The 26,469-nt window shown below is 38.3% G+C and overlaps 1 protein-coding gene across 1 annotated transcript; it reads right to left on the reverse strand.

The window, feature by feature from the left end:
• Positions 1-767: 767 nt before the first annotated feature.
• LOC123758715 (2',5'-phosphodiesterase 12) lies at positions 768-26,209 on the reverse strand. The gene is made up of 9 exons (XM_045743299.2): positions 25,442-26,209; positions 24,646-24,785; positions 22,005-22,144; positions 20,230-20,392; positions 14,941-15,073; positions 13,153-13,308; positions 11,500-11,620; positions 7,815-7,966; positions 768-5,078 (listed from the first exon to the last, which is right to left on the reverse strand). Exons 1-9 carry the CDS (start codon positions 26,132-26,134, stop codon positions 4,965-4,967), a joined length of 1,812 nt encoding a protein of 603 aa, XP_045599255.2. The 5' UTR covers positions 26,135-26,209; the 3' UTR covers positions 768-4,964.
• Positions 26,210-26,469: the final 260 nt, after the last annotated feature.

Raw genomic sequence — 26,469 nt, forward strand, 5'->3', positions numbered from 1 at the left:
GGGACTGTCTTATATTGTGTAGCAACTGCATGTATGGTATATTTATGAGCTATGAATGTAGTGCTATGGTAGTATTTTGTTGTGTAACAATTGTATTATGAATATTTTTGTGAGCAAAGTTATGACTCTCTTCGTTTGTTCATTTACTGTATTATGGATTGTTATAGTTCTACCCACAACCTAGTATACACCTCTTTTTCTTTCTGTATATTGTTTTTGCCATCATTATTAACCTTGATGAACATAGGCTGGGTCAGTATGAATGCTATTTTAATGTTACAGTATAGGGGAATTTCAGTTGTCGTAAGGGACTAGAATGAGTCAAAGTTTTTGGGGGGAGAGGGGGGAGGGGGGATTGCAAGCTTTTACCATCCAAGGTTGACAATGTTAACAATTATATACTAACTGGACTTGCATTATAAATTTATATAATCCTAATCCTTATTATAAGCTCACAGATAGCCAAATTATCCATCCTTAGCTGGAACATTGCACATCTCAAAACAAAATTAAAAAAGAAAAAATTCTTCAACTTACATCACAAAGTAACAACTGAACCCATTGATATTTTATGTCACCTACAGGAATGCACAGTTCCTGCAAGATCCTTACCCCTGAAATGTCCCACATTTGTTGCATACAACCCCCAGTGTCTATAATGATTGCAGAAATGTAATGAGTACATAGAGTGCAATAAGTACAAGAGATACACTGAGTACAAGATTCAAGATTAAATTCATCATATTAAGGTTAATTATAAGACCATAATAGACAAAAAATTTGTATTATAAATATCTGCACAAGAGTTTTCTTGTATACAATATTTAAAATCAACACATTAATGTACATTTAAGACCATCATCAACAATATGTTCAAAAACACAGTTTCCCGACAGTGTCACAATATATTCCATAAACTCTTCTCAAACATACTTTCCTTGAGCACAGTTATATAAGTTAAATGTTTAAATTGATATTAACTAATATGCTTGACAATATTAACAAAATTTCCAATGGCCAATATATTCAAGACTTCATATTCGTACCCATATTAAATATGCCATACATAATACAGACCTGTGAAATGTGAGAGAAACCAAAGTGGAGAAAGAATTTTATAATAGGATCATTTCATTTTTAATGTCTAGTACCCCTTGATTCATTCCAAGAATGATAAAAAGAAAGCTAGGTTATAAGATTTAGGGACAAATTACACAAACCAGTATATTGTATTAAGAAACAAGTAACAGCCTGCTCTTCAAGAACTAGTCTTATAAAGCATATAAGCTCAAGTAACCATTTCCATCAACTAATTAAACAAGACTTTCCTAATAACAACCCACCTCAAGGCTCACTTTTTTTTTTTAATATAGTCACACTGCTGATCTGATAACTTTGTTCCATGCCTTAGACTTGGCACCTTTCTTATTTCCCATATTACCAGGCTTTCCTGACCTGGCTTGCTTAAATACATTTTTCTATATATGTACAGTATAAACTTTTCAAGGTAAAATTAATTTGTTAAATTCAAAGACTAAATATACTGTGTGAATATTATCAGTTGTAAATAAAGAGATTGGGTTGTCTGTATTACTAAATAACACTTCACTACAAAACACATAATTAGTACTGTACTGTATTTAAATAACATTCAAGATGCCGAAGCAAGAACAGAGAGAAAAGTTTATCTACCATAAGTTATAAGAGTGGAAATCTCTTTCCAGTGCAATATGGTAGATGAAAATGTGCATTTGTTGTTATGGAGATGCAGCACAATTAACACTTAATGGCCCAGGTCAAAACAAATTTGTTCCATAATATCGCTAAACCAAGGTTTCTTTCAAAACACTTCTCTAGGGATGTAAAACCGTCAAGTTAAAACCCTAACTGACTGACCGACCTTGCAAAACAAATTCATGATGCCCCTAGTCCTTGAACTGAGCCATGCCATACACCACAGTTGCTCTATTCCACCTACTTCACAGGACTAGACACAAATACTTTTTGAGGGGTCCAGTCATGAGGCATCAAGTACAGTATATGTGAAGTCATCACTTCTACAAACATTAGTACTGTGTGATAAATTATATTTCGTTCAGGAACATTTTGATTACCTGTAAATATGCTCATTAAAACTCAACAGTACTCTCTTTCTGCTTTCTTCTAGCATATGTTTCTGGATATTCTGTTTTCATCCTCTTCAGCTTAAACAAGTATCCAGACTTCCTTTGCAAATGATTCAAGTATGCTTTCAAATCTTAAAAACCATTTAATAAGTGAAACATTTCAATATTCAACATGAGGGACCTAGTTAAGGAAGGGCGAGTTAACAGAGAAACCATCCAAACACGTCGAAACAATGTCGAAACTTTACCTGTAAGTACTGTATACAGTAATTTACATATAGTGTAAAATACTGTATACAGTAGTTTACATATACAGCAGTGTGTAACAAAATGTATGAAGCTGCTAGTTACACTATAATTATAGGTGCACCCAGGATGTCTCCAAACAACATGAAGCCGAAATAATTATCAAAGGTAAGCCATGATGATGGCAAGTGTATCAGCTACACAGTGAGTTTAATCCTTGAAATCATTTATGGACTGCAATACTATACAGCACATTATAAAAGATTAAAAGAATTATTTATCATAAAAAGATGGCACCAAGCCAGGAAGAGTATTTAGCACTGTCTGTTACAGAATATTAAATAGGTCCTAAAAGTCACTCAGATGGTCAAAATGAGAGAACAAAACATGCACAAAAATAAGAAAAAAAGTGTTTTGGGACAAGAATCCAATAAATGCATACTGAGTTAGACTAAACACTTCTGTAGAAAAGTAAATACAATAAAACCATTATGACAGTCAGATATAGAATAAGTAAAATTACATCATCTGTTTAACAAATGCATTGAGAACATTGGAGGAAAATTAACACAGCTGAAACCCATCAACAGCATACAAATAGCAATGCTAAACACACACACAATTACTGTCAAACATTTTCTGGGAAGACTGAGAAATATAAATTCTTTAAAACCACATTCAATTTTCAATGATGACCAGCCATTGAATATAATGTAACTTATTAAAGTTAAATCATGAATCTTCATTACACAACATCCTCATTTACATAATTTTAAGTGCTTAAAGAATATACATTGAGTGTTGAAGACATGATGACATTTAAGTGACATGATGTACCCCCGGCCTGACCAACCAAGCATTAATGAACCAAGGACCCCTCCGGAAGGCAGTTGTCTCATTCTTTGCTAGAAAAGAAGGAGAAGGCTGCAACCGAACAAACTGACTACCAGGAATGAAGCAGCAGAAACCTGTGTGCCGGAGGAGACCATGAAGCTCACCTACCCGACCCCCAAAGGCAAAAGCCAACAGAAACAGAGCATTGGAAAAACGATCTTGAACCAAAGGGGCCACCACGAGCCGAGGAGATGATAGATAGGAGAACACCCTGTCAAAGGACCAGGACGGCTCAGGCGGCGCATGAGCAGGCCGAAGGTGAAACAAAGCACGAGAAAGCTTACGGAACGGGGCAGAAGTAACATCCACCCTGAACGCAAGCTGGAGTGGCTCCGCCAAATCTGCACAATACCAGGTGACAATATTAAACATGAAATGATGACCCTGTAAAAAGCCAAGAATGAAAGGACAAGACAAATAGATCAGAAATAAAAAACAATCTACAAAGAGAGAGAAAATGGTGAAAAGAACGCAAGGAAACCTCATACTGTCGCCGAGAGACAGCTCTCAGGTGGAGACACCATCAACAAAGCTACCTGATCACCATACAAATGGTGATGAACCCATGTCAAAAAGACCAGAAGCGAAGAGCCGAGAAGAAGACTGAACCAGCCGTGTATCGAACCAGTCCGACCTGCTGGAAGAGGCGGACCCATGAAAAATGCCCCGGGTTCGGACACAGAGCAAGCAGTGTGTGTGAAACCAAGGATGGGCCGGCACCAAGGGGCCACGAGGACTACTCTCCTGTGGAAAAACTCCAACCGAGCCAGAACCCAAAGCAACAGCTGGACCGGAGGGAAGAGGTACAGGTAACCCCACCTCAACCAGTCCTGCTGAAAGGCATCCACTGCAAAAGCCTCACAGTCGAGGAAGGGCACCATATATATTGGAAGATGCCGAGACCAATGCAAAGAGGTCCACTTCTGGGAGTTCATACATCTGGCAGAGTCAACTGAAGGAGTCGACGTCTACCGCTCACTCCATGGACAGGGGAATGAACTAAGACAGGTTGTCCGCCAGGACGTTGGACCACTCCCCGGATATGAACTGCATGGAGAGCCAACCCCCGAGGAACCAGCAGACTAGCCACTTGAAACGACCAGCCCCCAAAGAGGCAAGGACCGAAAAGACCCCCCCCCCCAGATTCAGACAATGAACCATTGGAGAAATCCAAATGAACTGTTCTCTGGTCTAATGATTCGCATATTAGACCGATAGCTCCAGAGAGCCAAAGGAGCTCCCACAGAAATTTGCCTTTCCCATGTTTTTTTTTTTTTTTTAGCTAAATGTATATAATTTTACCATATTCTACATAAAGAAATGAGCGATGGCAAAACAAATACCGGTAAAGTACTTGACAGGCATAACAACAATATACTGGATCCAAAATAAATAGAATATCAGGTCTAAAAATACAATAAACAATCTCGCCTTATATTTTACAATAAAATCAGATAATTTTATACTGTATTATTAAGTGAAATATTACTGTGCATGTATAACTGCAAACCTAAATAAAAAAATCAACAATATATACCTTATAAATTATGTTGAAGAATGTCTTACATTCTTTTCCATTGGGATCCGAATGGCTTTTGTCTCATTATCCAGTCAAATTAAATTGTTTAACCTTTGTTTTCTTCAAAACATTATAAATATATTTCACAAGGTCAAGCAATATTCACATCAAGCTGATTCCTACGTCTCTTTGAATTCAAGATCAGCAATCAATGCAATGTGGTCTGATGGAAATGTAATACTTGGTATGGCAACGTGTTCAGTTACTTCTTCATGGGAGGGCATGGGGATCACCTGAAAACAAAAAAATCATAATGTATAAAGTGCACATGTATGTATTTGATGTTAATTAGAGCAATGTGCAAATTAACTTGTCAGATAGCTATATTTTTTAATGGATCCAATTCCTTGGAAATAAAATCTTGACTTAGCACAATCTCAAGTATAATGGAAAGTTTCCAGAACAGAATAGATAACTGCATTTTATGCCCCAGTAACACCAACTAAAAGATTTTACTGGATTAACAAATGAAATGCAATTAATAATATATTATCCATCAGAATATGAACCAATGTTTTGATGAATATTTAGACAAATGTACATTTCTTGTATAATATTGTAATAAATTTCCTTTTGGCTGTTTTGTGTATATATTTTGTAAATAAAGCTGTATACACAATCTTATATTCGAGTTTCTTTAAAAGATTTTATGCACTGAACGGTAGTTTAAATCTAGATTAAGTCAGCTGCTAGCATCCCAAGAGGCTGGCTCGGCAGTGGTTAGATAAGTAATCCTCAGAGAAACATTCATTTCATACACTGAACATACACTGAAGCAGTCCCCGTGGTGTAGTGGTAAGACACTCGCCTGGCGTTCCGCGAGCGCTATGTCATGGGTTCGTATCCTGGCCGGGGAGGATTTACTGGGCGCAAATCCTTAACTGTAGCCTCTGTTTAACGCAACAGTAAAATGTGTACGTGGATGAAAAAACGATTCTTCGCGGCAGGGAATCGTATTCCAGGGACCTGCCCGAAACGCTACGCGTACTAGTGGCTGTACAAGAATGTAAAAACTCTTGTATATATCTCAAAAAAAAAAAAAAAAAAAAAAATCTGTTTAAAAACTGTTTGTCCCGTCTCCCCAGCATTCTTTGTCATATAACACTTTGAAATTACTGACGGTTTTGGCCTTCACCACCTTCTCGCCTAACTTGTTCCAACCATCTACCATTCTGTTTACAAAAGGGAATTTTCTTATATTTCTCCGGCAGCTTTGTTTCGTGAGTTTAAATCTATGACCTCTTGTTCTTGAAGTTCCGGGTCTCAGGAATTCTTCCCTATCAATTTTATCGATTCCTGTTACTATTTTGTATGTAGTGATCATATCACCTCTTTTTCTTCTATCTTCTAGTTTTTGCATATTTAATGCCTCTAACCTCTCCTCATTGCTCTTGTCCTTCAGTTCTGGGAGCCACTTAGTGGCATGTCGTTGCATCTTTTCCGGTTTGTTGATGTGCTTCTCAAGATATGGGTACCATACAACCGCTGCATATTCCAGCTTTGGTCTAACAAAAGTCGTGAACAATTTCTTTAGTTTCAATTTCTTCCATCGAACAGCTGTGTGCTCTTAGTCGAAGAATTCATCTGGATGTTAATTACTGGTGTCAGCTCCCAAATGAACACAGCCGCAAGCGTACGAAGCCTCCTACGATCGTCAGCGTGCGCGATTACTGTCGTATCTTACACTATGTCTTCTCCCTGTTCTCCCTGTTTTCGATCTCTCTGTTTAGATTTATTTTTCTTGCGTGTGATAGTCGTGTATTTGTCTGCGTTTTCTTTGTAGAGTGGTCCTCTTTCTGACCCTCCTCACAGCCACATGCTTCAGGCAGACCTTGTATGCTTCAGCTGTCAGTTGATCTATTCCCTGTGTGGGAGTTTTGTCGCTTAAGACTATCTCCCATTGAATGGTTGCAAAGTCTACATTTATTTTTTCCCCAGTCGATCCTCTTATTGTTGAAATTGAATTGATTGAATATTCCTTCTCGCTTGTTGGGTCTCTTAAACCTACTACTGTTATTTATACTAGTTCGCACTTCAATGAGCTTATGGTCTGAGTATGTAGTATCAGAGATTGTAATGTCTCTGATTAGTTCATCATTGTTTGTGAATAGCATGTCTAGTGTGTTTTCGTTCCTAGTTGGATCTGTGATCTGTTGATTGAGCGAGAATTTGTCACAGAATCTCAAAAGTTCTCTGACCTGTGGTTGGTTATTTCCCGGGTCATTCCCTGCTATGATATTTGTGTTTACCATTCTCCATCTTAGACTTGGTAAATTGAAATCTCCAAGGAATATAATATCTGGTGCTGGGTTCGCTAGATTATCAAGGATGTTCTCTATTTTGTGCATCTGCTCTGTGAATTCCTCAACCGTTGTATCTGGCGGTTCATATACTGTATTACAATAATAATTAGGTTAATTTTTTCTACATTAATTCCAAGTACCTCTACCACCTCATTAGTTGAGTTTAGTAGCTCTGTGCATACCAGGTCCTTTTTAATATACAGACCTACTCCTCCATTTGACCTATATTCTCTATCACATCTATATAAATTATAATTTGGAATCCAGATTTCACTATCAATGTAATCTTTCGTGCGAGTTTCCGTGAATGCCCCAAATATTGAGTTTGACTCTAAAAGGAGGCCATTTATGAACTTAACTTTATTTCTTGACTTTGATTTTAAACCTTGAATGTTGGCAAATATGAATGATTGTCCATATTGTGTGTCACTTCCGGAAGGTTTTGGTAGTTCTCCCTCCTCTCTACCCTGACCCAGGGTGTGCTGGTCTGGCAATGGTTTGTCCAGTTTAAGGTGTTTGTTGAAGGTGATGTAAGGTCTTTGACTTTTGTAAGATGGTAGTAAAAACAATGTTTTGTGGAGATTCAGCATATAATACTACAATACATCAGAATATATGGAAATGCTGTACAGTACATGATGCAGACAAACCACATGGTGCACAAACCTGCTTGACAATAAACTTGTCAGTCTGATAGAAAATATAATCTAGGCAGCCATAGAAGCCAGTGGTGTAGTTGGTATATGGAGGACAACCACAGGCACTATCCAGCTCCAGGTTATGACTCAGCCGAATATTTTTCACGAACTCACTTTCTTCTGAAATTAGAAATGTGTCTTGTCTCAACTCTACTAAAAGCTTTAAACTTAAGAAATTCTGAATAATTATCTAATTTTTTAAGAAATTTAGAAAATATACTTTACACAAAAGTTTCTCCAATACTCATTTTTTTTCTTATGGATCACCATTCCCAACATTACTTATTATACCAGATAGATGTTTACAAAAAAATTAAATATGATACAGTACAGTTAACTGCAACTATGTACAGCAAGTAGTGTATACTTGGTCCATATTCATGATATCATGTAAATGGAAAACCCATCATTGAATGCAATGAGATGCCTCTTTCTGGTGGAGCCTCGGTGGCTCCCTGAAGCTATTTTGCCAAGATTGCTCCATGCTAAAAGGTTACATCAATCACAGAAGTTCTGTTTGATCTACTGGGGACCAGAGCCAGAACAAAGCCCACTCACAGATGCAGAGAGAGTGACAATTCACCACCCCACCAGGAAAGCATCCAGAAAATTGGCAAAGCTTTACAGATAACTGGACGATTTACAAAAAACCAGCGTCGATTCTAATGAAACGCCATTTTCTGGGCGAGCCTCGGAGGCTCCCTGGAGCTATCAGGCTAATATGTGATACATTAGATTGGGGCATTAGTCTATGGAGTTCAGCCTACTGGGGACAACGAGCCAGAACCTGGGCCCCATCAGAGAGATGCAGGGAGCAATGGTACAGTATATCACACACCAATCCGATACCTCCAGGGAACTGAGAGGGCTCCCCGCAGAAAAGCCCAAGAATTCAACAAATCAATGAAAATTCTTCAGCAGTTTATACACTGGTGAGTGGCTCAGAAACTTGAAACTCTGCCATAGCATTAGGTACATTAAAGTACATGGCAAAAAGTAAGCTGCTGGTGCAGAAGAATATTTCAGTAAATTTACAGAGATGGTGCAGGAAGAAAATTTATCTCCTGAGCGAATTTAGTGCTGATGAGACAGATTTGTGCTGGAGAATGTTACCCACAGACATTATAACTCATAAGGGTGAAAATAAACCCTCTGGTAGTTACAAGCAGCAAAAATGAACATGTGTGTTATTGAGCATACAGCTTTAGGAGGGCTGGCAACACTGAATCAGCAGAGAACAAAACCCCTGCAAGAGGAGTCTCACTGACCACCCCCCCCCCCCCCCAGAGCCAATCAGAATGAAGTTCTAGGAGGCTCAAGAAATGCATGACAGAAGCCAATTGCAAGTGGGCACGAAGGTTGTCTGCAACCAAAGCACTTGACTGCTGGGGAACCTGAACATGCAGCTGCAATGATCCACATCATGGGAAAGGGCAAGAGCAGAGGTATGCATTGAGGGACTCAGTGCATACCTCTGCTTCCCTCTCAATGCATACCTCTCTGCTGGTTGCATACCTCAACCTTCCAAAAACATCTGCAACACAGTAGACACACCTCTCACCACTCAAGCATGCAGGTACGACAGAAACCGCTCCAAGCCACAAACGAAAAGAAAGGAATCTGCTAGCCAGGACGACTTGGGAACATAATAACACACCCAATAAGGGGAGGAAGAACGGAACTCGAAGGAAGCTGGATCCATAACCAAGACATAAACTGGGTCACATCACATGGGAGGTACAAACACAGGGCCACCCAAGCCTCCACTGAGGGAACTCGAGAGGAAGGAAACCTCCAAAAGGATGTCACAATAGTGCCCAAATGCACTTGGAAACGAACCCTGGGGGGAGCCATACCCAACTCAAACTCATATAGTGAGGGTGGATAACAAAAACCCCTCTCCTGGCAACACAAGACCCTCTGCAGAAGGCATTAAGGCCCACAAAGGATCAAATGGGACCCAAGAGCCCAAGTTGGATTTCCTCTGAGCCCCAGGAACTGCAGATGAGGGCCCCTGGGGCAGAGCCACTGTCCACGCCCACCACTTGGGATAGAAAAGCAGAGTCCAAGGAAGGGGCTTGCTGGAAACACCCAGAAGCCTTGAGCAAGAGGCTTGACTGCCTCTACATCTGTATCGGAAGAGGCAAACCCTGGATCAGCCCAAGTCACATCCCGAGCCATGTCCTGCCCAGATTTCGAAACCCTCAGACGTTTCAGAGCTGGAAACAGGCAGGAGAAGGGTGAACTAAGCCCACCGGGAAAGGAAGAGGTGTGGACGGAACCATGGTTGAATTAATCAACACCCCCAAATCCGGGTCCCTAAACACCAAACTTAGCAAATCCCGGGCATCAAACTGGACACACAAACTTGACTGTTGCAACACACAAAACCTTAAACACCAGGCAGTCACATGACTAATGACACACATAAAACATACAACACATGCATACTATAAATAAAACACATCAAACAATATATACACCCACATTTTCCACCTTACTTTAGTTCATTAAGCAGTCTAGAACCCAGAAATTCATTATAGCATTCTATCCATCTAGTATATAGCCCCAATGCCTCACTCCTTCCTGGGAGCACCCTCATCGGGAGGAGACGAAGTTCCTCCAGGAGGCTCTCTGTCACCACACAAACTTTTCCCTCTTTCAAACTCTTTGACCCCACCTCCAACCTTTCTTTCATATATATAATGAAGTGCTGTAAAGGCTTTTTAAGAAACCCTCAATTTTGACATCAATTATGGCAGGTACATTGGAGTTGAGGAAACATGGGGGTCAAATTTACGGTGTAGTACTCATCACTAAGAGCAGTTAAAATACACTTTTACTTCTTATTTTGTGATCCATTTCATTCTTTAATCTATATGACAGCTTAAATTTCTGAACATTTCACAATCCTTGCACATGTCCTTTAATAAGTCATTAAAAACAATACACTGTAATTAAAACAACAGCCACTGGAGACTGCTGAAGCTCTCATCACATCACTATAGGGATTTTGGTACAGGAGATACAGAATGTGACTTGCATGATTTAGCAAGAAAAAACAGTTCCACGCACATTACATCTTTGTGTCTATGAACAGTCTTGGCTTATGGTGAACATGATATGAGTATGTGGTAGAAGAAAATCATAGTTAAGAGGATTACTATATGAAGCCCCTGAACTGCTTTAGTTGAAGATTATTTGGTGGTAAGAAAATCAGTAAGAGCCATGAGTAGGATTCAAATACACAAATGCATATTGTGCATTTAAAGAGAAGCGTTGGAGGTAGAATTCTTAGACTATAAGCCAGAGTGCATGAAGGGGGGTCGTGTGTGAAACCCTGATTTCTGGGTATGGTGGAAGCCTGGGAACCCCCTAGAGGGTTCAGTTGGATCCCAAGTTGCAATGCTTTTATCATGTCGAGGTGTAGCTGTCAGGGGCATTTGCTTGGAAGTGCCCCAAATATCAATTCAAATCCTCCTCATGGCTCCTACTGATTTTCTCCTTGGTGCATCACATTTATGTGATTTCTTTGTGCATTATTTGGTGGCATCCAGGTGGCATCTAGTAATCCCAACTACCCTAGGAGTGAGGCATAAACAAATGCTTTAAAGATAATCAAATGTTTCACCATCAATCAATTTTACACTTACTGCCACTCCAATCTATATCATCAAAATCAACAAGCTGGGTGGTCATGAGTCGATACACCTCAAATTCAGGTGTGCTGTTGAAGTCCCCACAGAAGATTAGCGACACTTCTTTTTCAGGATGCTAAAATACATTAAGATAATACAGTATTAAAGAATGGAACCACAAAAGCAGATTCATATAAAAAAAAAACAGCATTGAATGTAATGAAATGCCATTTTCTGGGTGAGCCCCGGAGGCTCCCCGGAGCTTAAAGGGCTGATATGTATGTATTAGATCGTAGCATCACTCTTATTTGTTTTTTTGCCTACTGGGGGACCTAATTTCATCTTCATAGTTTTCTACCTTGTTGCTTTAAAATTGCACTGTATCTAGTACTACCCAATCTCCCAATCTTCATGTACCCAATCCAAACAACTTTACCATTGGGATCATTGCTGTCTTCTTATATGTGCTTTCAATTTGCTGTATGGTGCCTATTAATCTTCATTTAAATTACCAATCAAGCTGTCAATGCAATCAATCAGAGCTTTAATATAGTAATGTGCTTTAATATACCTACTAATCTCTCTCATCTCATTCTTTTTCTTTCTTGCAATGTATCTGTTATCATTTTATTAATTCTGCTAGAATTTACCTACTTAAAATTATCTGTTAGATTAAGGACCTGCCCGAAACGCTGCGCATACTAGTGGCTTTACAAGATTGTATATTGCCATGCTATATATTCTCACAAACCCAATGTACCTTCTCGTATATAAATAAATAAATAAATAAATAAATAAATAAATAAATAAATAAATAATCCAGCCCTGTACACAGATAACTTTGTCACAGTCAGGTTTTTCTATGACACTATCATTGCAAAATAATCACCGTTATTAATTCATTTCTTCATTATTAAGTGATACTGTGAGCACAAGTTGCACTATGGTTGCCCTCTCAATAATGAGGCCCCTCACACCCAGAAATAATTTTTTCCAAGGGAGGGATGGAATTATCAGGGGAAAGTGTCAAGCCATTACAACTATATAGCACTTGTAAGGGTATAGGATAAGGATTTTGGATGGGACGTGGGGCAGGAGTGGTGCCCAACCACTTGGACTGGACAGTAGAGCAACGGTCTTGCTTCATACGGGTCAGTGTTCAGTCCCCCGATTGTCCAAGTGGTTGGGCACCATCCCATCCCAAATCCTTATCCTAACCCCTTCCCAAGTGCTATATAGTCGTAATAGCTTGGCACTTTCCCCTGATAGTTCCCTCCCTCCAAGATGGCATCTTTTCACTGGAAACCTGAAGAAGCCAATGTGAGCCTGTGTATGCATAGGACTTTTACATCTTTTACGGTACAGTACTTTAAATCATCTCTCATTGACTCGAGCAGTAAGGTTGACAAATGCAATCGTTCCTGTTTAACATGAGCATTTGAAGGGTTAAACTAATGTGAAGATAACAATTACCTGACACAGTTTATTACAACATATTAGATATTAAAACATTTTAAACTATCATATTAATATTTGGCCTAACATCTAAAATGACTGAAGGACTCAGAATGCATGCAAGGGGTCTTCTACTGTACATAACTAACTGGAGGTTACATTTTACAAACTGATTGAATCTATAAGAAGTAACTGTTTTGTAACAAGGCATACCTTGGTCTCATATAGAGATAGGACTTGCTGAAGCAATTTAATGCAGATTCCTGCCTGCAGAAGACGAATGTGATCAGCATCCGGATGGAAGTACAAGTGGGTAATGCCCACTACAATCAGCTTTGATGGATTTTCCACACTCTCAATCACGCTTACCTGGTGAGGAGCGAGCATCATACGGCATGAAATACTAAAACAGATTACATATCACTGCATGTAAATGCCCAATAAAATTCATTCATTTCACCACTCTAAAATTTCTAGTTGTTTTTATGTCAATGGGTGCTTCAGCGTACCCCCTTCTCTGTAGCTTTTATCATTTCCCTTAACTCATTCACTTGCTCTTAACTTCCGACTTTCCATTTTATAAACTTACATACCTCCTTCCATACCCAAATTTAATATTCCTGCTTCTCCATTAGTTTGGACAGCTTAAAATAATCCTTTCATAATTTTTACACATCTCTGGATTTGACACTACATTAATACATCTCCTTCAACCTTCCCTTTTTTCCAATACTTTTCAAATGCTTTACATTCCTCTATTACTGTATTGTATATTCACCCGAATTCATTCATGGACCACCATCCCTCTAGTGGCCTTGACAGGAACAGGAAGCTGGTGAGTTGTCAAAGGTTCCCCATTTTTCCTGATAATTTTATCCAGCTGTATTTTGAACTGTAGCAAATGGACAGTGTACACAAATAATTGCACAAATTTTAATCCAGTTTATTGTGGTTACTCCTTGCTAGCTTTTGCCCTTTTATTAAACGTGGATGATCTTTAATCTTTTAATTTCCTTACATTTGCTTGTAGAGTTTATGATTTCTCTTAAATTGCTTTTGTTTCATCCTCATTTCACCATGCCATTATTTTAATTTTGATTCTCTATTTACTTTCCCATGAACTTAAACAGTTCATACAGGTGTGCTATTTTTTCCTCCATTAGTCATTTATTTATTTATTTATTTATACAGTATACAAGAAGTTACATTGGGTTTATGAGTTTATAGCATTGATGTTTTTACATTCTTGTAAAGCCACTAACATGCATAGTGTTTTGGGCAGGTTTCATTTAAATCATACAAAGGATTATACAGGCTGTTGCTTTGATTGAATTGCAGGCCCACATATCCACTATAATCCCGCTGATCCAGCAATTTTTGCAGGAACTTCTCTAATTACTTCTGGAAGAGGTCCACTTATATTCTGGGAATACAGTATTTCTAATGCTCGCTAGGAGAGTATTGAATAGCCGTGGACCTCTGACGTTCATACAGTGCTCTCTCTCTACCTATGGAACCACCACTCACTGGTTATATTCTGCATTTCCTTCCATATCTTTCACTCCAGTATGTTGTTATTTTATTGTGCAAATTTGGGACCCAGGGACAGGAAATTGAAAACTAATATCTATCACCCCACTTTACCTGTCATTCTTAATGATCTCATTGTATACCTGAATAATGTTTTGGGTATCCTTCATGCACTAAAAAATGGATTCAGGCTTTTCATTCCTATATCACCCATTCATCACTTATTAATAATTACTGTATAGAGTCCAAGTAATTTCTTGCTACCATCACTACACCATGAATGATATGTAATTATTGTTAAGTGAGGTCATGTGACAATGTCTCGCTAGCAAATCTCAAAACAAAGTGTCAAACCAGTCATGATTATTGCAGAAACAAAATTCCATACAGGTTGACAAAGCCAGAGAGAATACCGCTCCCCTCCCATAATTATGTACTAGACTAAAAACAATTACCGTCTAGTCTCCCTACCTGCAGAACTGTACTACGTTGAGTCATCTTTAAAGTTAGATCAGGACTAGTCTGCACTTCTTCCCACATGTCAGCAAACAATATGTTGTTCTGTAGTTCGGCACTTAGAAGAAAGCGATTCTGTTCTAAAATTCTAGTGAAATATAAAATTATAGGCATTAGTCTAAGTTTCTTTAAACCATATACAGTACCAGGCTTGTGAAAAGCTCTTTTCTAAGTTATTCTTCAACTCCCAAAAAAACAGTATAGTGATTAACTATACCCATTTAGGATCACACCACAGTCAGGTCAGAATACATACCACACCAATGTTACATGGACTACAATGACCTTTTATGATATTCAAAAGGGACTACAGCATTCTCAAAACAGATATTGGGCCCTAGCAACAACACACATGTGTCTGCCACCTGGGAAGTTCTTATTATTCTAACTACCAATAGAAATAAGCCACCTGTTTCTCTTAACTCTCACCAGGTAGCACATTGCTTGGTGGAAAGTCATACCCAGCCCCACCAACCCATAGTTCACTCACATCCAAATGTTCCCAATTAAATTTCTACAGCAGGGCGAAGAAATTTAGGAACATCTAGGGTCCCGGTTGTACAGTCTGGTTCATTCTTGACTCTCAATCGAAAATTCCAGATTTGAATCCCAGGCATGACAGAAATGGTTGGGCGTGTTTCCTATCACCAAAGATCTAGGAGTTAATCAGCTTGTTATGGGGATGCATCCTGAGAAGGGTCAGTGAGGGAGGGGGGTGGGGAACCTTAGGGGGAGGACCTTAGGGGGGGGGGGAACCATGGGGGGAACCTGGGGGAGGATACCTCAATATAAGCCTAACATGTACTGTATGTATAAGTTGGCTGCCTATTCCCCAACAATGAGTTATCAAATTATTTCCTTTCATTTAATGGCTCTGTTCACATAGCAGTTAATAGGTACCTAGGTTTTATGCAACTGTTGTGGGTTGCATCTTGGGGAAGGTCAGTAAATGGCACGAGAGACACCTTGATAAGCCCAATGATAAGTTCTCAACAACCACTTCATTCCTCTTTCTCCAAAACAATGAATTATTTCTGCATACACCTCAACACCTGCAACTGCCCCACATTTCAACTTCACTTAATCTTCAACCCAAGAGCCAAAGCTCAACCCCCGCAAGCACAGAAAGGCGAGTAGTACCGATGTACTTGCGTCCTTATTACATATATCAGCTGCCATAGAATCTTGCACTCTTCTCACACCAACCAATCAAATTATGTCCATATTAGCACCTCATTTATCACCACCACCCATTAGACATTCAAAGTACTGTATCTTCTTCAACTTCTAAACTGCAGTTCACCATTTATCCACACACCAATCTCATTGTTACACTGACTTCTTTCTAAAAGAGCTTTCTATTTTCTGAATAATTTTATTTTGCTTTTCTCCCTAATGCATCTACTCATTCGCTCATTTTTACTGCTTAACTAATCTCATTTACTATTTTACCCATTTGTGCAACTCGACACATTTCCTTGACAAAAATACCTTAAAAACACAGGCCAAAGCCCAATAACCCAACCAGAATACCAGAATAGGAGAGAAATGTGTAACTGCCCTTCCAACCAATTCACAACCTCAGAGGTCCACCTCAGAACCAATGATCGAGTACACCCAAGTGTGAAAGAGGGCTAGTCACCTTCAATATACTCTGCAGTTGGAAATCTCCTGACTTAGGCTAACTCGAGTAAACACTCCAGAGGAGTACGTGGGCATGTAACAGTGAACACTACTCAAGTGACAACCCAAGACCTAGCAGACATTGTAACTAGAAAACCTGATTGCTTTCTCAAGCCCCCCCCCCCCCCACATACAAACACTATGGTAAAAAGTCAAGATTCTTATTTAGTGTGACTTATGAGGTCAGTGGGGGTTAGGCAGGTCCTGCCTTGCAGTGGTGTTGCCACCTAGTGTGTCGGGAATAACAGGAAATTTTTTCTGATTAGGGGGAGGGAAGTTATATACCTTCAGTGTTATATGCTAATCTGCCTGATTATGTAGTGACTTAACAAGCACTATAGACCACTATACTTCTTAGAGCAGCAGCTAATAAGAGCTCAGAAAATATGTTCTAAAATTAAATACATACATTTTTATCTATCAATTTATTAATATCACCAATGAAAACTTTTCCTTTGTTTTAACCATAATAATATTTAATCAAATGAACAAATCCACAAGGGCCGTGACAAGGATTCGAATCTGCGTCCGAGAGCATCCCAGACGCTGCCTTAATCGACTGAGCTATGACATGGTCAAAAGAAGTTGAAACCGAAGTTCTACTGAACTTAAAGGATCATGCAGCCTCTCCAAGGCACAAACCAGGATTTTACACAACTCCCCCCATGCACTCGAGCTATGTCAATAGGCCAGTCTCTCGGACGCAAGTTCGAATCCTCGTCACGGCCCTTGTGGATTTGTTCATTTGATGCATCACGCAATTGTGGTTTCTGTGTGTAATATTTAATCAATGCACAAGATTAAATTACTTTACAGTTTATTCATTATTAAAGCAAACTTTAAATACTATAAAGCATACACACACTATCTATATATTGTACAGTATGTACTCTTGTTCTTCTCCGGCATTTTCACACAATAACTTAGCAAATATAAATTACACATCAGCACATCATTAAACAGAATTTTCTATCTCGTAATTTTATATAAATAAATTATCCACTGGCATAAGTAACTGCTATTTTGATCCACTGTTTAAATAAATTAAGGTCCACCAGAGCAGAATGTTACATTGGCAGTGTTAATGTTGGGTCAAACTGTTGATCAAATTATACTACAGTACAAATACAACAATACAAATACAAATATTTACTCAGGTAAAGTACATACATACAAGGTGAAATACAAAAGTTGATGGATTTATAGATAGAGCTAGTACATACAATGCCTAAAGCCACTATTACGCAAAGTGTTTCGGGCAGGAAAAACACTAAAACTAAAACTTAATACTAATTGAGATTAAAGTATAAATTGTGTTGAGAAAAAATCAGAAAAAAATGAACAAAAGTTTTACTGTATAAATAGTACTGTATAGTACTGTATAAATGAGTTTTAGTGATACAGTAATTAACAAGCTGATACCGTATTATCTAAACCTTAAAATAAAGCTGTTGGAGGGACCAAAACTAAGGCTTTGCATTGACATAATAAACACCTTTCTAAGCTATCACTCGGGTGTTCCCTAAAGTAAGATCCCCCCCCAATGTCCTTGATCCTGCCTCCTTGCTAGTTGTACTCCAGTGCATTTTGATTTCTTGTTATATTTCATTGTAACATTAGATTTAGAAACTTCCACTTCTACTTCTTTCAGTACATTTCCACTTGTTGCTTAATGTATATGAAAGTTTTTGTGCTTCTTTTTTGCTACATCTCTATTTCCACTTACTATGTCCTCTTATTCTATTTCCCTCATTTGAAAAGGGTGTTCCTTACCACCTTTTTTATTTACCTAAATATTTTGTATGTAGTCTGTAATATGTATGTAGTTTAAGCCAGTGCCCATATCCCCTCTGGTATTTCTCTTCTCTAAAGTTATTAGAAAGAGTTACCTTAACCTGTCTCCAAAGTTTAGTTCGGTTACTAGCTTGGATTACAAATGTATGGATCTTTTTAATCTTTGCTTTGTGCTCAACTATAATGTATGCTGAAACCAAGTAGGTGCTGCAATTTCTAGAATTGGTCTGATAAAGGTTGTACAAATCACTAGTCACTGGAAAATACTAAATCCAACCAGAGTGAACAAAGAGGTAAATTCATAAAAAAAAAACATCCTCCAAACCCAAACTTGGCATCACAGGTGACTGCCAACTAAAGGCCCTTGCTAACTACCAATTGGCATGTGTGGATATCTTCCTACTTCTGGATTTCCTGACCCTAGCCACCCTCCATACTTCCTAATACTAGGACTAACTGCAGACTTGAAAAGTTATTTCTGACCTATGAAATTCAAATGCCCCATAAGGTGCATTATCTTTCTTGCAAAGCAGATGGAAGATGCAGACCTTGCTACAGAAGACTAAAGACCTTGTGAATAAAAGTAACTCTTTGGATGACATGTCTCAATACTACTAGATAATGTCAAGACAAAGCTAGCAGGCACCTCTGACTTCAAAAGCCAAGCCTGAAAAACATGAGATCTTCTAGAAGGTAAGGTAATTATCAAGAGAAAACAGTAAGCCATTAGCACTGTATAGCACTTGGAAGGGATGAGGATAAGGATTAGGAAAAGGATGGAGGGAAGGAACAGTGCCCAACCACTTGAATGGTTAGTTATTGAACACCAACCTGCAAGAAGCGAGACCATCACTCTACCGTCCACTCCTAGCGGATGGACGAGGTCTTTTGCAAAAGAACTAATGTAGTCTTGTTCTTCACAAGGAAACTAGACATAGATTGGAGGCATGAAGATGCCTCCGTACTGACCGAAATTGCTCACAGCCAAAGCAAGTAGTAAGAAGGTTCTGAAAGTCCAAGCAAAAGATAGAAAATTTTAAAACCTTATCAAGTGACCAGGCTGTCTTCATCAGTGTAGAGATGCCATCCAACAGAAAAGAAATTGTATTTGGCATAAACCTGCTCACCTTATACTGATATTATGCGGATGCCTGGAGAGACTGAATCAGAATCTCAGCCACTTGCAACTACTGCAAAATGTGTGGTGGTCAAAGCTTGAGTGCTCTGCTAACACATAGGTGCCAACACCTGGTGGCAGTTTGGGGTAGCTGCCTAACAAGGCCAACTAGGAACTAGCAGATCTACTCTTTGGTAGTCTCATTGATGCCAAGTAGTGCTTGGAAGGGTTTTTGATGTAAATGCACGAGCTTTATACTTTCTTACAATGTACCTGTAAACATTTTTTTAATTTTGTTAGAAATTACCTTCCTAAAATTATATGTTAGATTAAGGATCTGCCTGAAATGCTCTGTGTGCTAGTGGCTTTTCAAGAATGTAGAACTTCAGTGCTCTGTATTCACATAAACCCAATGTACCTTCTTGTAAATAAATGAATAATATAAATATAAATAAATAAATAAAAATAAAAAATAAATAAATAAAAATAGTAAATAAAATAAGCAAGCTTTTTCAAGGCCATCTTGGATTAGATTGTCTCAAATGTCTCCCATGCACTAGTATATGGTTCAGCTGATGCAAAATGTCAACTTGCCTTTACTGTGCATAGAACTGACCAAAAGAACAGAAGACCATCTAAGGAAAACTCACCTAAGTTTGTTTTTCCGACAGAAGATAGTACATCCCTCTGTAACCTGCCCACCTTTTGCAGTATAATGTCCCTCTAGGCCTTGACTACCAAGAGCTGGTAATAAATCACGATTGAACACTTTCTCATCTACCTCTTGCAAACAAATCAGATCCCCATTGTAACCTAGAAATGGAAAAAATTATTTTTTAAATAAACTATGCTAAGCAATTTTTGTATCTTTATAAAGAAAAAATTCCTACGTTATCTTCGTCACAAAATAAAAATATGCACCACACATATATGACTGAGTTTCCTGAAAGACATTAGTAAAAGCAGCTGAGAATTTAATAATGTGGTGCCACACAAAGAAACAATCCTCAAGCTGGTGACACCAAATTTTCAACTTTCTATAATTTAATAGAAACAATTTAAATGTAAAATAAATAGCACATTTTATAAGAGCTTACTTTTATACACAACACTCAACAATTACAATGTAGGCCACTGCTTTTTATCAACATTCACACTTCAGACTATGAAACAAAAAACATTTCTCATATATAATACTGTATAAATCTATATTAATGCCCCCTTCTTTTACAGTGTAATGCCTCCTCTTATTTTCCCTATTTTCAATCTCCTTTTAAGTATACAATAGACTCCTGGTTCTACACAGGAATATATGCCTTGAGATCCCATGCATGACCAAACTTGGTATTTATTTTATATAAAAAAGTAGGATGCCTTTCAGGACCAAGAATCTTATAATGAGAACTTTTAATAATACAGTACTGTATATGAACCGTTAAATGTTAAGTTTTATTAATACAAAACAACACAAATAAATGAAGACTTTTTTTGTATACTGTAATACTAAGGTATATTAATAAAATTTAATACAAACTACAAATTACAGTACAGTGGTACCTCCGTTTATGAATTTAATCCATTCCCAGAGACAGCTCATAACCCGAAACAAATTTTCCCACAAAAAATAATGTAAATTTAATTAATCCGTTCCACACTCCCAAAATTATTAACTTCAAAATACATTTCATACATAATACACACAAATATTTTTTACTATAATATGTACAAGTTATAGCTTACTTTTATTAATGACTTGTTAGCATACTGTATATTATCAATGGTTTTACATTTAAAGCCTATTATAATAAAAATGTCAAACAAATGATGCTCTAGGTACCAACAACTCATATCCAAGTATAAAACACACGACTGCACTAATAAACTTACAACTATAAATTTTACCTGCACTTAAGCAGACTTAATTAAATTATAAACCCATGGAAACTGTCTACCCACCAAAGCAGTAAATGCCAAAACTTTTAAATTTTAAAATCCAGCAGGAAAAATCATCAGGGCAAATGGGGGGGGGACCTTTGACAGCCCGCCAGCTTCCTATCCTCGTCGAGGCCACTAGAGCGTTAGAGGCCCTCAGGTAAATTTAGTAAAATCCCACCTCACACTAATAAAAGATTTCTGTACTAAATAACTAGCATCTTTTACATCCACATCCTTCAATCTTATCATAAAAGCTTTAATGAATTTCCTCAATTAGTGATTCGTATAGCAAAATGTAAAGCAATTAAAGTACAGTGCTGTACTGCTACTAGGTCTGACTGTTTTAGAAATATAAAATGTTGATTATGAGAATTAACAGTAAATTGTACTAACCCCCTTTTGAAAGTAGAAAGAAATATAGGTACAAAATACACTACTAACAATAACTTATACACTGTACAATACTGGAATTAGGAAGAAAGAACCATACCTAATATTTCTTTGATAAGGAGCTGCTTACGGTAGTCCAAATCAAGAGCATATGGAGGGCATGATGAAAATAAAATATTTCGTGCATGGTCTGAATCTGCATACAATTCGGCAAGAATGTTGTAGCTGATGACACGCAAACTGAAAAAAATAAATTTACTAAATACTGTACTCATACATCTGTGATAAATTGACTGGTTGGCGAACAGTAAACAGGAAGAACTTTAATAATTGGGGCCACTACAACTCTGAAGGACAGTCTTGAGAGAAAAGTACTACTGTATGCACTCTCTTATTCAAATTCCACTAAACTGAATACTGTATTTGGGTTATCCAGCCAAAATCGCATCAAGATAATTTTCTAACCATCTTCATCATATCCGGACTGAAATCCAGATAACCACAGGTTAAGTTACGTAAATTTTCAAGAACTACACATTTCAAGATCTACAGTATCGAACAGGTAGACAAACTACAACAAGGCAAGCTAAAGTGTCTCTTAAATTATATTTTTTACTTTTAGTGTGTCTGTGGAAATTATTAAATTGGTTATGATATACAAAAAAATGCTAATTTGGTAATTTTTGGCCTTCCCCTGAAAGAATTCTGCTTATCTGTTTGTCTGGCTTATCCGGAGAGGTGTCCTTTTATATAGTCTGGATAAGCAAGCTCAGACAGTACTCCTTAAAATTATATGCAACAAAACTTTAAATCTTCAGATACTGTACTGTAATTATGACTGAATCACATGGAAAAACACTATTTCAGGACACCTGATAAAGTTTTAAAATTTTATGAATTTACAATATTGTATCTTCAATATCATTATGATCATTAAAAAATCAATATAATTTGATCTTCGCACACATTTATGAGTTCTACATTAAAATGCAAGCATAAACTGTATACATTTTCTCCTAATAACATAAAATCTCTGGTTCCCAGACTTAAGAAAGTTATTAATGTTCAGAAGCAACTTTCTTTGTTAACAATACCATAGTTTTCAACATTGATTTTTCACAAGATAATAGTACTGTTTTTTATAGTTTTATGTCAACCTATACATTCAACAGACGGTACAGTATATGGCATTTATACACTGCCTGTTCTATAGAAGCAAAATTTGGATACAGTGCAAGTACAGAACTCTTTCAGATATGTTATCATTTAAAATAAAAATGATTTGCCATTTCATGCTACAGAAGTTCAGTTTTATCACTAAAAAGAGACAAAATTTTGGAACTGTTACGGACCCGGATCCAGCGTCCGAGCCTGGAGCAGTGACAACCACGCCATCTGTGAGTCGGCTCCCGAAACCCCCTCCAAATGGACGACGACACCTGGTGAGGACGAGGTGTACTGGCCACAAGGGCCAGTTTCCAGTCCTGTTCAGCTCACAACACAGCCGCTGCTGACCTCTGGTGAGGTGGTGCTCAGACGACAACGCCATCTATGGAGTGGATACGTCGGGCGTTTGTGTCTGAGCCTGTAAGTGAGGTGCTTTAGTGTGTCCCTGTTATTGATGACGTGTCTGCTTACAGAGTCGACCTGGGACTGCTGTAAGGGAAGTTGGGTCAGTCTACCCAAGGCAGCCGTCCCCATACCAAGTGCTTTGCTGCAGCAGCTGTGAGTCGCCTCCCGGATGAACACTGTGGTGTTACCCTGCCTGTGAAGCGGCAGTTGAGGATTGTCATACCCGGGACCGACTGCTGGAGACGATTAACCACTGGGGTTTTGTGGACAGGAGAGTGATCTGTGGTATCACCCGAGGCTCCTGACTAGGGCGTTACCCTAGTATCGCTCGTGGAGTGGCCTGACCAGCGTTGCTGATCCGGAACCTGCCAGCTGTTCTGCTGGACTTGTGGTTGACGGCCTCCACGGCGGTGCCCCCAGTGGAACTGTGTTTTGGCTGGCCTGTGGCCGGGGTAGACTCAGCTTGTCGAAGGATTCGTCGAAAGACCACGAGAGTACCGAGAACTTGGCACCAAGAAGATCCAGAGTCTTCAGGAGAAGACTACAGTGTAAATAAGTCCCCTGTGCAGTGTTAATACCCCTCCCCCTGTGTAACCTTTTTATATATTATTTATTTGGTGGTGGTGTTAATTATAATATTAAGTTTTGCCTTTCTTTCCCTTCCCCTTTAGTTTACTTGCGTTACGGATCACATCCCTTGAAAGCCACTACTGGCTTGGGGCCGGATACCCTTCCCCTAACGACATCAGAGTACGAACCCAGTTGCGACCCGAGAGGGCCGTAACAGGAACAGTGAAAAAATAATGCACTTGTGTGTGTCCCTGTTATTGTACATACACTTCATACTTTACAGTACTTCATCTAGATTCCCATACACACCAAACTGCCAAATATACTTGTAGCCAAGTTATATTAGAGTTGTGACTTCATCTGTTAATCTACCAACCTTGTTACTTGCCCCTACATAAATGTTTTGTTTGACATATTTCATTGTGATTAACACTGGATCTAATTTCTGTTCACACCCTTTTTTCTGCAAATTCATCTTATAGTTCTAATAATGACACACTTTAGATTTCTGTTTGACAAACCAAGATTATGTACAACATTGTTTTGGAAAAACAAGTACTTTACCCATTTTCCAGAGGTGTTTCCATCTAAAACTTTACCTGTTATTCCCAGCCATGTTTTTGGTGAACTCATGTCTTCGCTCAAAGGGACACTCGCCAGGACCTGCTGACACCAGTACTGATGACACCACTTCAGCATCTTCTCCCCTTCTTTCTCCCATATATGGTGTCACAACTACCTATGTATTTGAAAAAAAATTTGAATTCATACCTCTTTATATTTAACTACAAAAAAAACTCAATAGTTGTTATACAGAAAAACCTATTATTGTATATGACAGTGAGTAAGATCAGTGATTCTAGCACAAATCTCCATTTTTATGTTTTTCTTCACTTGATAAGTTGAAAGGTTTTCTCTCCAAATTTAATTTTACAATTTTATTAACGCCTGATGCTAAAGACATGTTTTATTGACCCATGTCAACATTATCAAAGGTAGATTTTGAAGGGTTACAAGATTTTGTAGTACCAGATAATTAACCAGAGATGAGATGAAGAAGAAGCACCTCAATTATGAGCAAATAGGTCAGCACTACTGACCAATGATACAGACTAGTCAACAGTCCGCAGCATACACAGCAGTGCTTAACCTAATAAAACATGGGCAGTTAATTTAACAATGGCAGACGTGTAACATGACTACATACTGGAAAATTGCAGATGTAAACCAACATCCAACAAGCAAACCAATGTACACTATAAGTGAATGATTATCAAATATCCTGGACTAGTCAATAGTGAAGAGATCGATCATTAGAACATTACCCCTGTGATGCAATACCATCCAAAACATGGGAGTAATTAATACTCAACTTCATTCATGACTAAAATTTACCTTAAATAACCTCCCAACATCTTCACATGTAGTTCTACAAGCCAGTCCATGTTCAAGTTCTATCCATTTTATTTTATTAAGGTGTGCATTAGCAACTTTATCCGTTTCAAATTTTATATCACTTTTAAACCACTTGAAAATACATTGTTCCTTTTCAGCAAATGCAACCTCCAATTTGTTTGGATACACAGGAAATCCTGCCATCATATTTTTTGGTAAATCAACAGTTTTCACAACCGGAGGATTCAAATCAATGGCATACTGAATGTCTCCTATTATCAAATTGTGACTTTTTGAATTAACAACAAATGAGTCATAGCAGGTCATATCTTCCGGTACACTTTCTTCGTTATCTACTCTTAGCATCTTCACCGGAATTTCATCATATTTAAAGTCCTCGCTCTTCTTATTTTTCTTTTTCTTAAAGACAGCTTTCAGTATATTCCCACTTATCCTGGCTAATGTATTGCCCAACTCATCTTGGGTCGACCTCTGCAGATTGAAAATTCTGTCGACATTCCGCCCCTCATCTTGATACCTGAACGACAGTCCCACTGTCATCGTCTCGCTCTCGTGAGTCACCACGACCTTCCGGAGCGACATGTCGTAGATCCTGCGAAACTGTGGGGAGTAGAGGCGACAGTTGTAGAGCCTGCAGCACGACACTCCCAGGAGCAGCGCCCGGCCTCGCATGACCAGCTGTGTTTACATGTCAGTCAGTCAACGTGTTCGCATCCAAGTCACCCTCAATTTGGATACCAGCTCGGATTCCTAATAAAATAAATAAATAAATAAATAAATAAATAAATGTTTATTTAGGTAAGGTACATACATAAAGAGATTTTACAAAGTTTGTTGGGTTAATAGATAGAGCTAGTACATACAATGCCTAAAGCCACTATTACGCAAAGCGTTTCGGGCAGGAAAAACATTAATGACTAAAGCTTAAAACTAATTTACTAACTAACTAAACTAAAAGCTTTAAACAGTCTCCGTGGTGTAGTGGTAAGACACTCGCCTGGCGTTCC

This window comes from Procambarus clarkii, chromosome 31, assembly GCF_040958095.1.
Source record: "Procambarus clarkii isolate CNS0578487 chromosome 31, FALCON_Pclarkii_2.0, whole genome shotgun sequence".
In the NCBI taxonomy this organism is placed as follows: Eukaryota; Metazoa; Arthropoda; class Malacostraca; order Decapoda; family Cambaridae; genus Procambarus; species Procambarus clarkii.

What these genes read in the sequence shown, in the direction of transcription:
- LOC123758715 (XM_045743299.2), bottom strand. Translation starts at nt 26,134, where the DNA reads ATGCGAGGCCGGGCGCTGCTCCTGGGAGTGTCGTGCTGCAGGCTCTAC. An exon ending in TATCTCTATATGAGACCAAG is followed by an intron (nt 11,621 to 13,152) that starts GTATGCCTTGTT and finishes AATGTATTTTAG; the next exon opens with CATCCTGAAAAAGAAGTGTC. An exon ending in ACAAGTTTATTGTCAAGCAG is followed by an intron (nt 5,079 to 7,814) that starts GTTTGTGCACCA and finishes TTTTGTTTTCAG; the next exon opens with GTGATCCCCATGCCCTCCCA.